Here is a 16,577-nt window from a genome sequence, read left to right on the forward strand (position 1 = left end):
GGTAAGCTATTTGTCCCAATTTTGTTTTGATTGAGTAGCTCCATGTGCTAATTAGCATGACTATTAAAACAATACTGATCTGTTAGAGGTTCTCTAAGGGCCCTTCTCCACTGCTAAGTTGTAACGCTTGGTACCAACCTTGAGTTGAGAGAAAACTATACTGGAATAAAATGGCTGTCTCCTTATGTGACAAAGCCCAACAGTTTTTATCCTTGAGGTGCTTTTGGATGGTGCCAGAATAAGAATTTTTAACACTAGTAAACCTAAGGACATCCTTGGATTGACAAACTATTTTGCATTTGTGGTGCTTGCTAGGGAAGGACACTAGCGTGATTTCAACTTGGTGGTCTTTAATTATATTAGGGTTTTATTGCAGGCTTCCACATGATGTCAGCAGTATAGAAGTTGGTAATAAAATATGTTTATTCTCTACCCTGCTGCAGGTACAATACAGTTAGTCCTTGATTAACAATCTTTTGAGTTTATGATGGCACTGATTTATAGCTGATCCTTGAAGTTGTGGCCATTGCAGCACCCAGTCCTGCAGTTGTGATTCAGGTGCTTGCAATGGCTTGCAATTATAATGGCTGCACCAACTTATGATCACAGATTTGCTGTTTGTGACCTTCATGCTGGCTTCAGATAAGGAAAGTCAGTGGGGAACCTGGCAGGAGGTTGCATTATGGTGATCATGTGATGTCATTCCTAACAACCATGCAGGATTCAAATAAGGACCACAAGTGGAAACTGCTGAACTGCTGTAAACCTGTTGTGAGTCAGGGCAGTCATACAGCATCACATTTTACAACTGAATTGCTTAGTGGTGGAGTTCCTGTTCCCAATTATGATAATTAACTGAGGACTTGTCAGAGAGAGGGAGAGGGAGGGAGGGAGCACACAAACTGCAGCTTTGCCTTTGCAGAATACTGGTCACTTTCTCTGCAGGTTGATCAGTGTTTCTGCCATTGACCTTGACTTAATAACCTGGCAGGTATAGGGGAGACTTGTTTGAAAGAATTATTCTGCTCTCCAGAGCTTGAATGGGTGTGAAGATAATGGTCAGGAACTGGAAGGAAAGGGTTAGGGGTCATGCCCAGTACCTCCCTAAACTAGTCAATAGGTCTTCCTAAAAGGATCATGAATGAGTCATGGCTGAAGAAGCGGGAAAGATTTATTCACACAAAAGTGGATTGTTGTAAGGAGGAAAGCACTATTCTAACATTGGTACAGTTGAGGATAGGTCACTATAAAATGATAATTAGATGAAGAAAACCTCATTAAATTCAGAAAAAAAAGAGAGGCTACTGGAACATATTTGTGCTGTTGTTGGACACCCTGTGTAAGCTATTTACTATATTTGGTCTAATAGCATGGGCTTTTGGCTTGCCTGGGCCACATTGAGTGTGTAAGCATAAACAATGTTAAAAGTTTGCAATCTTGTGGGACCACATTACCAGCTATCCAGGGCCTCATGCAATTTGAAAACTGTGGATTGGACGTGCCCGGTCTAGATTGTTTTTAAACACAAAATTGCATTGTCACTATTTCCAATTTTTCACTTTCAGCTTCATTGTGAAAGAAAAGATTTCAAGGCTCACTTCAATCCTGTAAAAACATCAAGATTAAGGAGACAAACCCCGTGCATCATTGCACTGACCACAGTTATAGATTGCATGTAACAACAGCAAAGCATTGTAATAGCTTTGATGATGGTTAATTTATATGTAACATTACCCAGAATTAGATGTGCTCTAGATCAGGAGTCGCCAACCTTTTGGACCTCAGGGACCATCAAACTCATAATTTTAAATCCTGGGGAGCACTAATATGAATTTTGACTGACGGTGGCTTGCTGACATTGGTGGGAAAGGGAGAGAGAGAAAGAGATCTGATCTAACCTCTCTCTCCACCCCACCCCACCCACACACACAGGCAGGGGTGGGATTCAAATTTCTTAACTGGTTCTTGGGTGTGGCCTAATTTGTGGGTGTGGCTTAGTGGTCATGTGATTGGCTGGGCATGGTTTGTATGTAAACATTATAAATATTTATGTAAATATTGATTTTTTTATTTAAAAAGAGAGCAACTTTTACCCAAAATCAGGCAAAGCAGGCAGGCAGATTGAGTTGCTCACACAATCACAGATTCACTTAGAGATCTATGATTCTGCCATCTGCTACCTGCATTGAATAATAGAAGCTTCAGTCCTAGAAAGGAAGGTTCCGCTCGATCTAAAGACTAGCAAGAAAGCAAGAAATCCAATGATTTTCTGCTTTCTAGCTAATCTAAATCTCTTGGCAGAGCAGAACAGCTGATGGTCGGAAGAAAAAAAAAGGAAAAATAGCAACTTAGCAGGCAAGTTTGCCAGGTAAGGAGTGAGTGAGGGGGAGGGTTCCTGCAGGCACAGCCTTGTGTTCCTGTGCAGCCTGGATTAATTGCTTGGGGTGTGTGTGTGTGCTCTGGGGTGACATTTCTCTGCGGACCACCAAAATTTTCTCGAGGACCACCAGTGGGCCATGGCAGGGGTCCTCAACCCTGAGTCCATGGACTGGCAGTGCTCCATGGCATGCTAGAAACTGGGCCACACAAACAAGCAAAGCCCTATATGTAGGATGCAGGAAGCATGTGCAACCATGCCCCTCCAGCCCCCTGAAACCTCTCTCCAAGGAACAGGTCCCTGGTGCCCAAAAGGTTTGGGGGCTGCTGCTCTAGAGGAATAACACAAGTGTTCCTTGAAGAACATCAATTATTTTTCTTATGCAGTTTCTGTCCACCCTGAAGAGAACTGGATTGAAAACACTGCCCCCTAAGGACAGAAAAATTGCCAGGGCTTTGTACACAATAACAGTACAAATCAGTCCTAGAGACTTAATGGACTTGTGTTGGTGCCTTTGAATCAGTCTTGACTCTTAGGGACTGCCTAGAAAAGTCCCTGCCCTTGTTAAGATTCCAGAAGTGGTTTGCCTTCTCCTTCTTCCTGGAGCTGAGAATGAGTGCCCCAAGGTCACCCAGTTGGCTTTGTGCCAAAGGCAGGACTTGCTCTCATAGTCTCCTGCTTTCTAGCCTCATGCCTTAGCTACTAAGTCATCCTCTTCAATGGGGTTACCTCTGCAATCCATATCATTGCTGGAGAATGAAGCACTCCATCACTTTAACCCCCCCCCACCCAGCAACACCTAGAGGCAGATACATTGATGAGAGCTGGGGCCTGAACCTTCTTTCATAGATATCTGTACACTGGCCCGCGAGGGCTAAACTGATTTTGCTACCATTCATGGTCAGAGGGGAAAAGGACTGTCAAACGTAATGGGATCCTCAAGTCCAGTCAGAGGGAAAATCCTGATAATTCCAGTGGTATAAAAGCAATAGAAGGTTCAGGGCCAGGTACATTATGAAACTCTACTCTTTGTATATGGGGTGTGGTGTGTGTGTGTGTGTGTGGGGGTGCTTTTCTACTATTCTGTTTTGGGTTCTGCCCTGCTGTAAGTGAACCTGGAGGCCCATCTGCTAAAACAGCCAGGAGCCCCAGTGAAGCCAAACAAGAGGCCTTCCTTGATTTTAGGATGGCTAAGGCAAGCCAGCCTCTAGAGGGACGAAGTTCAAATCGGAGACAAACGGAAAAAGGTCCCTCTTCGATCTTGGCGCTTTGGCTGTGATTCTGAAGAGGGTCGAGATAGATCAGGATCGTGGTGGCCTTGGCAGGCCTTTCCTTCTTCTGCAACACCCCACACCTTTAAAATGAAGTGGAAGGGAGGAAGGAAAACCACCCCGAGCTCCAACCTGCACTTTTGAACCTGAAATGGCAGAACAGCTCTTCCCCTCCTCTCCGCGGCAGATACGCTGGCGGACAAAGGAGGCCCTTTAAGCTGGCTTTTCCCTAGGTGAAGCCTCACTCCGTCCTGGTACTGTAATTCCAGCCGCCCTGCTCCCGCCCAAGGATTTGCAGGGGTTGCGGAGGGGAGCTGCCTGCAGCTGGCGAGGCGGGTGAGGGAACCCGATGTTTTCTAGGGAACGGCTTGCAGGAGCAGTCGCTCTTTCCCCCACCAACGCAGAAATCTTCCGACGTGATCGCTGCCGGCACAGTCGGGCCTCCTTCCACAGCCGCTCGCTCAGCCTCGGAAGAAAGGCCCGGCCAGAGCCTTCGGCGCCCCACTTTGACATGCAAAGCTGCTGCGGGGGCTTCGGGCGAGAACTGCCCAGAACCGGGCGGCAGTTTAATCCGACAGCAAAAACATTGCGGTCGCTTGGCTGCCTTTTTCAAACCTTGAGTCAATGAGCCTCTTCTCAGGATCTTGAACCTGTCTTCTCTGCCCAATATCCACACGCACCTCCTCGCTCGCTTTATAACAACCCCGGTGTAGGCACGGTTTCAGGGCCTTCGAAGGAGCGGATTTCCCCCTCTGAGTTCTCCACTTTCACATGGGACCGACTTCGGTTCGGAGACGGGAAGAATGGCGGGCACATTCCATCCCGCATCCTCACCAGAGAAGCCGCCTTCGAAATTAGGAAAGGGGTGCAGGAAAGGTGTGGGGGACGGGGAACAGGCGGGTTGGGCGTCTGCCCGTCCCTTGGAATGCCATAGAGAGCGAGAGTGACTTTCAGCACAACTGACTGGCATCACCTTCGCTCCACTGATGTATGGGGTGGCATTTTGATGCCCAGTGAAAAGCAAAACCTTAAATCGGGCTAGTGTCTCAAGCTTCGGCGGTGCCATGTTCCTTCTCCCTTTTTAAAAAATGCGTCCGTTAGCCTCCCTCGCCGCCCCCCCCCCGCTAGCTCAGAATTCCCCACCAAGGGAAGAGGTGGGCGGCGTGTGTGTGTGTGTGGGGGAGAGATCCTGGCTAGAAGGCATTCTTCGTCTTTGGAGATTATTAATATCAGCTTCAAAGGAATCTAAAACTTGCTAGCAAGCGAGAAGAGTTTCTGAATGCTCTGTGTGTGCGTGTGTGTGAGCGTGCTTGCATGGGTGGGAGGGGGATGAGTGGGAGGGAGCTCAAAGGCTGAACATTTTTTTTCAAGGCAAAAGTGTTCTCCGTTCCAAACTTTGTCTAAACTTTCACTTTCAGAGCTCCAAGGCGGGGTTACAGACCAGCATGGAGTAGAGGCACCGCGAGAAGGAGCCGCAGCAGCCCGAGTTATGCAGCTGCTCGCCTTGTGAACACAATCCCGCAAAAGCAAAGTCCAAAAGTAACCATGTACTCCCCGTACTGCCTGACCCAGGTAACAACTAGCTGAGCTCGGCGGTAGCCTGGCGGGGGAGGGCAGTGGCGGCGGCGGGCGCGGGGAGGGGTGAGCGCGCCTTTCCTGCGGGGTTGCTCCCTTACGGGACAGACTGAAACGCTTTTGTTGTTTCTGTTTGTGTTTTGCTTCGCTTTTTATCTCACTCGCTCTTCCCCCCCCTTTCCCTTTTTCCTTCTGAGTGCGCTCGCTCGCTCGCTCGTTTATTTTTCCTGTGTTATATTGCTGCTGCCGTTGCCGCCGCCGCTGCCAGTCTTGCCTGCCGCTGGTTTGAGGGTTATTTCTGTCGCCTTGCGTGGTTTTGCTGGGGAAGAAAGAATTCCTCGCGTCTTTCCCTCTGCAGAGAGCAGGGGGAGGGAGGGAAGTTAGGGGGGAGAGAGGGAGAGAGAGGAAAGAGAGAGATGGCATCTTTCCAAGCTCTTTGTTATATTCACTGCACACGGGTTTAGGAGATCAGAAAATGGCGCTTCCCCCAAATTTATTTTAAAAACATTAACGGCGGGGTGGGGATGAAGAAGAGATAGTAGAAAACTAGGCTGAGTTACCGGTGGCGCGGGTGAGACTGTGGCCGGAGAGATGGGGGTGGGAGAGATAAAGCCGAGGTTGTTGCGTTGAGGGGGAGATGGGTGGGGGTATTTGGACGGGCTGGCAAAGTTTCTAAAGTTCAGGAACAGTTTTAACGTTTGCTTCTTTCCGCTCTTGCCGAACTGAAGTTGCACATCAGTGCTTGTCCCCGGGTGGGCACCGGGTCTTCTGGGGAAAGGAAAGGGATTAAGGAAAGGAGGAGGGGGCGCTTTGCGCTGGGAGGGAATGCCAGCCAAAGGCGGTGCGCTACCCGGGATAATATTTTAGCCTCAGTCTTAAAGTGGTTCTCTCCCTTTTTCTGCCTCCCCTCCAGAGCCTGTCTGATTAAAGTTAGATACTTTTCATAATAAACATTATTTTTTTCTATTTTAAAATAATGGGTTCTTTCCACCACAGCTTCTTTCCACCACCTTCTAGGACAACTTCAGGTAGACAACGGGGTTTCTTTTTGCCTACAAGTTTGATACGTTTGTATATATTAAAAAAAAAATTGGCGCCTTTTCAGGCCTAAAGTAGGAGCAGCCAGACACCCCCTTTTGAAGGGGGGAGGCCCCATTTGGGGGACCCCCTTTGGTTTTTGCCCTGCGTAGTCTTGGGCCTGGCGGCGGAGTAGGATTTCTGTCTTTCTACATAGAGCAAAAAAGGTGGATTTGAGGCAAGGAAGTACTCTAACCTTCCGCCGAGGTCAGAGTTCCCGCAGGGACTTGCGGAACTCTAATGGAGCTCTCCGCGCGTGGGAGAGGGAGAGGGAGAGGGAGAGAGATAGGGTGCCTGTGGCGAGAAATAAATCTCTGTCGAACATTGCTATAATTCGGATATAAAGGTGGTGGTTTCTGGAGCCAACACATTTACTGGCAGGGGTGCACTAAGTCACAGTGTGAAGACAAGATTTGCTGGGGGAGGGAAGAGTTCAAACGATAAAGAAATAATACAGCTCCGAAACTCTGAAGATTTTAGAGTAGCCTCCCTATTTCCACTCTCCAATGTCTCCGGAATCGGATCGGACCAGCTGAGTATGACGCTGTTTGCCGACCAGTTGGCCCAATTTTTGCGACCACCTTTCCCCGTCAGCCGGCACGGCCTGCCCTCCATAATTCCCTCTTTTCTTTCGGCAACTCTGGGACTTACGAAGCTGTTTTCTGGAGCCCCTCTCCACGGGGATTTTGGCAGATAATGGATAGGTAGTGGGGCGCCGAAGGAGGCAGGCAGGGAGACACGTCAGGGGCCACCAGCCCCTCTTTGCGCGCAACGTGCCTGGTTCCTCGAAAGGCCAGAGGAAAAAGGCGGGCACCGCGGTGGTTATCTCCCGGGTGGGTGAAAAGTTAACTCCAAACGGTCTTCTCAGCACGAGTGGAGCATGCTAGAATTGTTCTCTCTGCACTTCCACCCCCGCCCCCACAGCCCCTCTCTGGCTTCGCCAACAACTACAGACCATTCACACATACATGGTTTACCCCTTTTAACATTAGAATGAAAAAGGGGTGGGGGGGTGTTTTTTCTCTCCAGCGCCTCAAAACTGTCTCTGAAAATACTGCCTGCTTATGAGGGAAGGTATTAATGAGGCTAAATGGGGCAAGAAGGAGTAGCCGCCCCCCTCCCCGCTTCTTTTTCTTTTTACAAAAGTGTTGTCAGAGGGCGAGGTTGAAGCGTTATAGGACAGTTGAAAGAATTGGTGCCCCCCTGGCCAGCCCCGGGTAGCCCGTCCAAGGTGCAGACCTGGGCGCAGCTGTGCCGTGCACGAGCTGCTGTGCTTGCGCGAGCTCTCGCGGGCGAGGGTGGGGAGCGGGAAAAGGAGTTCCTCCTGTCTTCTCCAGGGACCAAGACCAGGAGGCGCGTGGATTAGGTAGCGATCGCGCTGAAAGTTCACTTTTTCCTTTACTGATTTTGTGATCGATTTGATGAGGATGGCTGACAATCTCTCTTGCACAGAGAGAAGGAAAAATCAGTGTAATGAGAGAGGAAAAATATTTTCTCACTCGTACTGAATAGTGAAATGCAGGCAAATATCAGTTTTAAAAAGTGGAGCAGTTATTGTACCAGTAAAGTTTCTTGGGATTTTAGCAGCAGTTGATATTTGTTGTTATATAAGTCTCCCTGTTCCTCGCAGCAGTGATAATACAGATGAAGTACAGTTTGTAAAATTTGGTAAGTGGCCGAAGCCTAAAATTTGACGGGCTGATTGTCAGTTTGCGGTCAGTCAACGTTCTGCACATTGCATTCATAATATTTGAGTACAGGTAATACATTTCCCATATTTCTATGGACAAGCACATAATATACACAGATAAATAAATATATACTGCATGCATAGTCTTTGTAGTGATTTGAAATGCAGAGATTGTGTACTGTTTTATACTTATTTATACAAACATTTTATATTTGCCCTTTCAATTATAGAATATTTAACAGCACAAGTAATGCAGATTTTATTTGCTTTATCCAAATAATATTTCTAATGGTAGATCCATTAGAACTAAACACTTTTTGGTGTTTTTCTGATGGATTTTTATTGCCCCAAATGGGCAGCTATATACACTGAATATAACAATCAAACAAATACATCTAAAGATAAAGGTCTCCTAAATTTCACATGAATACCATTTTATAGTAATAAAATCTTGTCAAATAAGTTTAAAAAGCTTGCAATATAGGAAATGAGTTAAAAGTATATAACACTTTCCAGATTACTTTCATCTTAAAAAATTATCTCTGCTGATAGAAGTACAATCCTGAGCATCTGGATAGTAATATGACGTATTTTATATTTTGATTTCTAAACCTCAGCTTTGAAGTCTTTTATTTGGTTTATCAATTTAAGGTTTTTAAAAATGTGACCATTTTTGAGGATTTTTATTTTTTAATAAACTATTATTAGTTTATTAAATAATTTGATGTGGGCTTTCTTCTGTTTGGCATACTCAGTTTTATATACTATTTAGATACAGTATTTAAATATATATGAAAACCCCAAATGGGAAAAACAATATTCTGGGAAGAAAGGTCTGAAAATCAATCACAGGTTAAAATCTATTATCCTAATAGTTCCTAATTTAAGGGGAGATACTTATTTTTGTGATAGACGTAGCCTTTATATTGTGCTACTTTATAAAGGTGGTCAACATCAATTCATAGTTTTGTAGCTTGCGGTCTAGGTAATGGTAAATAAGAAAGTGCCTGCCTATATATCCTGCAAAGCCAGTGCTCATGGTAGGTTTCGGGGGTGTTTTTGGAAACCTTATGTGGCTTGGTGTTCAATTCTTTGTTTTTGTCTTGCCTTTGGGTTGATGCCAAAGTAGAATCTAGTTTCATTCCTGCTTCTGAGAAGGAAAACCTTGTGCTCTTGCAAAGAGTTGCCTTTTATTTGTATCTGATGAATTGAACAAACCTGGCTTCATCTGTGGCAAATGCTCTCAGTAGATAACAGAAGCATTTTCCTCTTCATTCTTTGAACTAAATTATTTTGTTGTTGCTACTACAATTCTTAGCCCTGGTACTCTGTTTCTGTAGCTTGGATTTGTGGTTACTATCTAAATTGCCTCTCCTGTTCTCCACCCTCCTGTGTGGCTCCCAACTTTTCTGTTCAGTGTTCTATCAGTTTGCAGGTCTCCAACCAGAACAGGTTGATATTAAGCATGATCCTTTCCTCTCAAATTAAATATAACTCTCTCTTATACTTAACAGGATCCGATTCTAATTCTGTTAAATGACAACTTTGGTTCCACAGTCTTGACTTGCCCTAGTGTCTCAGGCAACCATTCTTATGTGGTGGTATTGCATGCTAGGAGCCACTTCTTGAAGTGGCCATCATTGTGGAAATGGTTCATTTATTCTGTGGTAAAATGCTGGACTCTGACACATTTACTGTACTTCATCATTAAACTTGATCTCTTTTGTAATCTTTTAAGAAGACTGTGGTCTATTAAGGAAAAATAGTTGAAATTTTATTTCTGTATGTATATCAGATAGCTAGGAACATCAAAATAGGTTGTGGAGATAGGATCAACCATGGCATGTAGACTGGTGTGTGTGTGTGTGTGTGTGTGTGTGTGTGTGTGTGTATAGAGGAAGAATTTTACGGTTGGTATGTATTTAGCTAAGAAATGTGAATGGGTAGGAATTAAGTCTGCATATTGTGCTTTTAAAAAACATTTAAAATTATAATATGTGTTCTCTTGTTTTCATTAAAAAAAAACCCACCCTTGAATGGGGCTCAAGATCACCACTTTAATGTATGTGTGTGTGTGTGTGTGTGTGTGTGTGTGTATGTGTGTATATATATATATATATATATATATATATATATATGTGTGTGTGTGTGTGTGTGTGTGTGTGTGTGTGTATATGTATATGTATATGTATTTGTATTTGTGTATATGTATATGTGTATGCTTATGTTTATGTTTATGTTTATGTATGATAAAAAACAAGCAGATTTCAAAAAAATCAGAATGAGTTGTTGGGGAGTTGCTTTGATAAGATATATATATTAATGTCCTTACTTATGTTATGCTGCCTGTTGACCATGAAACTTTTTCTCTGTAACTACAACCTGCACATGTATAACACTGGCTTGTGCAAATACTTGTTGAATATTGTAATGGCAGAGTACTTGGCAACATGTTTCCAGTTTGCAGGGTTAGCCCCAAATAATTGCCACTTAAAGCAGTTGCTGTAAACAGCTTGAGAGAGATGCACAGTTGATCTTCAAAACTTACTTGCAGTTAATATTATTGCACATCTGTCTGATGGTATTTCAAGGTTTTAGCAATCTTAAATATTGTACAAGTTTATCTGATTACAATATTGTAGAATTATCTGGACAGGTGCTGGTCCACAAATATTTCATACTTAGGATAAAGGATTTCAGAAATAATACTGAAAATTTTTTGGCCAGTTTTCTTTGTCCTTTAACAATACTGACATCTCTATGCAAATTCCTAAGATAATGTGGTATATGTATTATATATTTTAAGTGATATTTTATTATGCATTCCTATTTTTATGCAGATATCAACACATTAAAAATAAGACATACGTTGGTTGTGTATATCGGTAGTGTAAGAAACACACAGTGTTATCCATGAATAACTGAAACATGTAAGAAATGCTTGTGAAATATAGAATCAGGTGGAAAGTTATATGCTTCAATCTTAATTACTTTTTATATGTATTTTCTTTGAATTATATTTTACACATTTGTACTGCAAATTTATATCCAAACCCCAAAATAAGCCCACTGAATTTTTGAAGATACATGCATAAAATTGCAGTGATAGTCATATTTGTAGTCTGCTTAATTTAAGCCCTTAGAAACCCAGTATATGTACCTACAATATATATTGAAAAGTGTTCCAAATAGAACATGTAATATGCGGGCATTTGCTCGTCACTATCTCTGTACTTCACTGCTAAAAACTGACATACAGTAAAATTAACTTCCCCCCTGTCTCTTTCCCTCTCCCTCTCCCTCTCTCCCTTTCCCTTTCTCTCTACCTGCCTCCCCAACTTTTAGAGTTTTTGGGGGGAAAGACAGGATTTGTTTGCTAGCAAGAGACTTCAGCAGTGAAAACAAATGAGTTAATATTGTCCAGCTGATTACTTTCCTTGATTCTTTTCAAAAGATGGCTTGCAATATAAAAGTTTTAAGATTTTGTGGCCTATTCATTTCTTAGGCTATCTGTAGCTAAGTGTCAGAAAGGCCTTTATTAGACTGCTATAGAAAATATGGAAACATAGATCTTAAATTCCTGAAAATGCAGTTGTTCCTTTACTTTTGTAACAGCCTGACAGATTCTGGGTGCTTTTATTTGCTTTTGGTTTCTTGTATCTGGAAAGCCTGCTTGAAACAGCTCCGAACGATCACTTTTAAAATGCTTTTTACAGTTCGAGGCCATGTAATGTCCTGGTGGAGCCTGACCAAATGTAGAAAATGTTTCGATTATAATCTGAAGTGGAATATATATTTGTGTTGTGGCTTACAAAGAATTTTCTCTTAGGGAACATTGAAAGTATCAAGATGCACACAAATACAAAGCTAAATAGAACAATACACTAAGCAGTAAAGAGCCTGAAATTAGGGAGCCTATAAATAAACATTTATGCAGTGTTGAGACCAGCATTCAGGTGAGTTTACAAACAATTCATTAAGATATTTATAAACAGTCACAGTTTGGGGATATCAATAGATAGTTAATTGTAAACTGTAAACAACTTCATTTTATTTGAATGATCAACCAAGGCTTCATAATTTTTAATAGATTTTCATTTTTGTATAATGAATTTCAGTAAGTTCAAAGGAATATTTTTACAGAAAATTCTCTGTTTACATTTCTACCTCCATTGTTAAATATTTTGTCTTCAGAAAGTTCCTGTTTGGATTCTTCCCCCTGTATTTTCAGTATCAAAACTCAGCACCTGAAGTTTGGGAGGAAAAAGTTATATTTTTTGGGTACACATAGCTAATATATCAGTATGCAGTTAACATGGCTCATGAACAACGTACATAATTGTGCAATTTTTAGAAAATGTGAAATACGTATGAGTACGCAGTAATGTATGTTTACAGTATGTGGGGCCTTTATGACACAAATCAGGTTTGGTGCAAGCTGTGGGAAAAAGGCAAATATGAAGGTCCAAAAACCAGGGTTTTCTGGCTGTGGAATTCCAATGTTGCCTATGAGTCTTCTTGTACATACTTTAATAAACCCTACTTGCTGTATTTTTCGGGGGTCTTTGCTGTTTAATACAAACAAAAATTGTCACAATTCATCCCCTACACAATTTAAAACATGTTCAAGGTTTTAGTAGTACATGAAAGGCGTCATTGCACACTTAATATACCCACAAAGTGAAAATTTATGGTGGGATTTCCCACTATTTTTATGTAGCTATACCTAAAGAACTATGTACATATGTGCATGATAGAGTTCCTGTCTACTGCAGTCTTCTGAGTAAAAGAGTGCTGCTCCTAAATATAGAAAAACTGTTCATCCTTTTAGTTCTTTACGTCCCTGTACATTAACAGAAATTAACAGAATGACAAAGTTGGAAGGGATCTTGGAGGTCTTCTAGTCCAACCCGCTGCACAAGCAGGAGACCCTGTACCATTCTGGACAAATGGTTGTCCAATCCAGGGGTCTCCAACCTTGGCAACTTTAAGCCTGGAGGACTTCAACTCCCAGAATTCCCCAGCGAGCAGCTGGCTGGGGAATTCTGGGAGTTGATGTCCTCCAGGCTTAAAAGTTGCTAAGGTTGGAGACCCCCAGTCCAATCTCTTCTTAAAAACCTCCCATGGTGGAGCACGCACAACTTCTGAAGGCAAGCTGTTAATTGTTCTCAAGGTTAAGAAATTTCTCCTTAGTTCTAGATGGATTCTTTCCTTGATTAATTTCCATCTGTTGCTTCTTGTCCTGTATTCCGTGCTTTGGTCCCAGACATCTGTGCATAATCCTTGAATATATGCTTGCTGTACACAATTTTTATTGTAAAGTATTGTGTTGCCTTTTCTATCAGGGATAGTAGCAGGCCTGGTGCAATAAGGAGCTTCATATGTATTTTTATGGATGGATCCTGTTTTTTAGAGTAGCTTCCAGAGAATTGGTATTGGCTTTGGCAGACAGAATGTTACTCCATATGCCTAAAACCTATGGATGGAGACTTGTTTACTTGAGCACTGATTCTCCAAATAACTCATTTATGCAGCATGAGGTCATATTCCCAAGTGTGTAGCAAATATGGCAAGAAGCTTTCTGCTTATCCCAGCCCCAAGTAATCTTCATTAAATCCACATCCTGTCAATTTGTTTAACTAGCAATTTCTTGTCTCACAGTGACAGTTTGGTTGGATATCATATTGTCTTCTTGACATTCCATGCTTCTATTAATCTCAAATTTCTCTTGTGTGTATTTTCTTTTTCCCCAAACTTTATTCCTAAAACAAAGTTTGGTGATCTTCAAGTAGGTAGTTTCCTTGATTGCTTCAAGTTTTGGAGTCTCACAGTGATGGGGGAAGAAGTAGAGTGGCTTTCTTTCTTTTTACCCTTCTGTCTAAATTGTACCATACTGATGTTTGCCAAGAGAAAATGTGGCTGGATACATTGGGGAAGGAGGAAACCATTCTTAAGTCTGCAGCCTTCATCCATTATGCATTACTTTTCCATATGCTGCCATCATTAGGGGGACGATGAACGTTCCCGTTTTAGGAGCTTCCGCCTCAATACCAAAGCAAGATATAAATCAGGGCCTTGAAAGAGAGTGTAGCTCCAAAATTCCTAATCCCTGTTTGATGTTACTGTAATTGTTGCCCTTTATTAGACGACTTTTGATACAACAAAATACACAGTGCTCTTTCCTGGCTCCCAGTGAGAGAGTTCAGGACCCAAAATTAACAGCATAACACTTGTACACATAGGCTGGGATATGTCTAATCTTGATGGGGGAAGGAGAAGATGTCTCCGGGATTTCAACTGATTTATTTCAGCTATCCTGGAGTTTCAGATGGGATTAAAAAGGGGCTACTTGTTTGTTTATTACAGCCACAGAATCCTTGTATCTCATTACTTAATTCTTTGGATCCTCAAAGTGTGGTATTGTATGTGTCTGTGTACAGTATATTGGAGAGGATTTAATGTGGCTGAGAGTCTCTTAGGCAAGCTGGCCAGAAAAAGAAAGTGGGGAGGGAGAATTGGCATAATAAAAATATGATAACTTTTGGGAACACAATACTATCCTTTTAAAATGAAATCAGCACTGAACACCGTGAAAAATTATTTCTGAAAAGCTACATTTTTATCTATAGCCTGCTAATTTTGACCAAAACCTGTATTTAAAGTTTTCTGTTTTCTAGCATCAGCGTTTACCAATGATTAGGTAAGTTCAAGTGGACTTTTTTTTCCTGACATGGCATGGTTTTTCTTGAGTCAGAACATTGGTTCCTCCATCTTAAGGTTTACTATAGACTTTTTCTAATCTGGGGCTCTCTGAATGTCTTGAACTATGAATCCCACCACTCCATTTAATACACCAGTAGCTGTAGTGCCAGTGCCCTCTTCTGCAATGAAATAGACAGGGTACCTACTGCCAATGGCAATATTCCCTGTGCTTGCATTAGACTGCATAGGGTCCCACCTTCTCTAGGCCGCCATGCCAATAGGATGTTGGTTATTGTAATAGTTTCTGCCTGATTATTGTTTATGCTTATTGGGAAGATTGGGACTTGAAGTCCAGATTCTAACCCATTCAAGGGGTTGGGGAAGATTGGTCTTTATTGAAAGACTTCAGCTATTCTCAGTCTGGCTTAGGTTCTGCAGCAATTTCAGGCAGAGCTTTTGGAGGGCCTAGGCTGGAGATGCCTGGGATTCATTCTGTGATTCTTCATTTGGAAAAGTATTCTTTCCTATTGGGTGAGGGTTTTGTGTTGAGGAGACATAAGGACCTCTATTAGTTGCTCACCACTGAAAGAATTAATAGCCCTTTAGCTATTGGTTTGAAATTGTGCACAGACATGGTTCTCTTGTGCTGTAGTTACAGTTAGCAGCAGAAAGTCACAGATAAGAATGGGTGGTGGATGAACAAGACCCATGGTTCCAGGTCTCATCCTGGAAAAATATTTTTTTGCCAACTCATACACAGAGCAATGAAAATGCATGAGACATTTTGTCAACTTTTAATTTCTTTTCTAAAAATTCTTTTTGTATCATTTACACAAGATCATCAGGATTCCATTTAGGAGACAAAGAATATTTCTGCCAAAATTCTATCTATTCAGAATGTACTTATTAATAGAATTGTTAATCGCAAGATTTTTTTTTAAAAAAAGACTAATTAAAGTAACTACAAACAGGAATGCATAGCATTGGTTTCTTTCTAGTACCTACCTCTCTGTCTACTATGGAAGTTGTACCTGCACACATTAGAGATACAGAGTGATGTATAGATACCTGGGATTGGATCTTCCCACTCAAAGAAAGTGAAGCCACTGTTACTTTTTGCCAGTCCCTGCTTTATCCATTCCTGGCATTTATCTGGCAAGCTGAGGGCAGAGTCTGCATCTGGGTGGGTGGAGGAGCATTGTGTGGAACTAATTTAAAACTGCAGCTAAAACTGTTGGCTGATAATTAAGGCAGCGCAGCACATGGGCTTGCTTGGGAGAATGATCCCTCTTCTCTAATTAGTGGCACACACGGAGTATACCATAGTTGACAAAGGAAGAGGATCTTCGATAGATGTATTTGTTAACAGCTCTTCTGATTCCAAAACTCCAGCTGGACAGCCTGAGCCCCCTCTTTCAATTGTTTTGACAGTGAAGTAGATTTCCCCTATTCCCATTTTACAGTTTAGAAATGGAGGCCAAAGGCCGATATTTAACCCATTTGTCCCGAGTTTAAAATTTTGAAACTCAGGCCTGACTTTTCTGTTGGATTGTGTTGTGTTTTTGTATGAAGAATTGCAGGATTCTACTTGAAGACTTAATTTATCAAGTGGGCTGATAAAGAAGAATGATCACATAACCCCGGCCACTGTGACAGACTTCAAGTCTAAAACCATTATATATAAATAGAAATATTGGTTACAAGTACAAAGGACTTGGTTTGAGTTCAGGAGCAATACACTTTCTCTAATGACAAAAAAGTGTGTGTGTGTGCGTGCGCGCACGCATTTGCATGTACCTATGTGTACCCATCCTTATGCACACAGCAGTGGGCTGAGACATGGACTTCTAGACTAAACAAGACAGCAGAGCAACCTCCTCATTGG

General features: G+C 42.3%; 1 protein-coding gene across 3 annotated transcripts in view; it reads left to right on the plus strand.

Moving 5' to 3' along the window:
• Window positions 1–5,077: 5,077 nt before the first annotated feature.
• Window positions 5,078–16,577, plus strand: part of LOC148127175 (nuclear factor 1 X-type-like) — a 68,227-nt gene continuing 56,727 nt past the window's right edge. For 2 of the 3 annotated variants that reach the window (XM_087925974.1, XM_087925973.1), the window contains exon 1: window positions 5,078–5,220. In XM_087925974.1, the coding sequence (XP_087782100.1) occupies window positions 5,194–5,220 (27 nt within the window). In that variant the 5' untranslated portion in view covers window positions 5,078–5,193. Of the gene's footprint in view, window positions 5,221–7,631; window positions 7,969–16,577 lie in introns of those variants that run through there. The other variant, XM_087925976.1, reaches the window with a different exon arrangement.

This window comes from Pseudonaja textilis, chromosome 2, assembly GCF_049901715.1.
Source record: "Pseudonaja textilis isolate UNSWEBS1 chromosome 2, rPseTex1.2, whole genome shotgun sequence".
Lineage (NCBI taxonomy): Eukaryota > Metazoa > Chordata > Lepidosauria > Squamata > Elapidae > Pseudonaja > Pseudonaja textilis.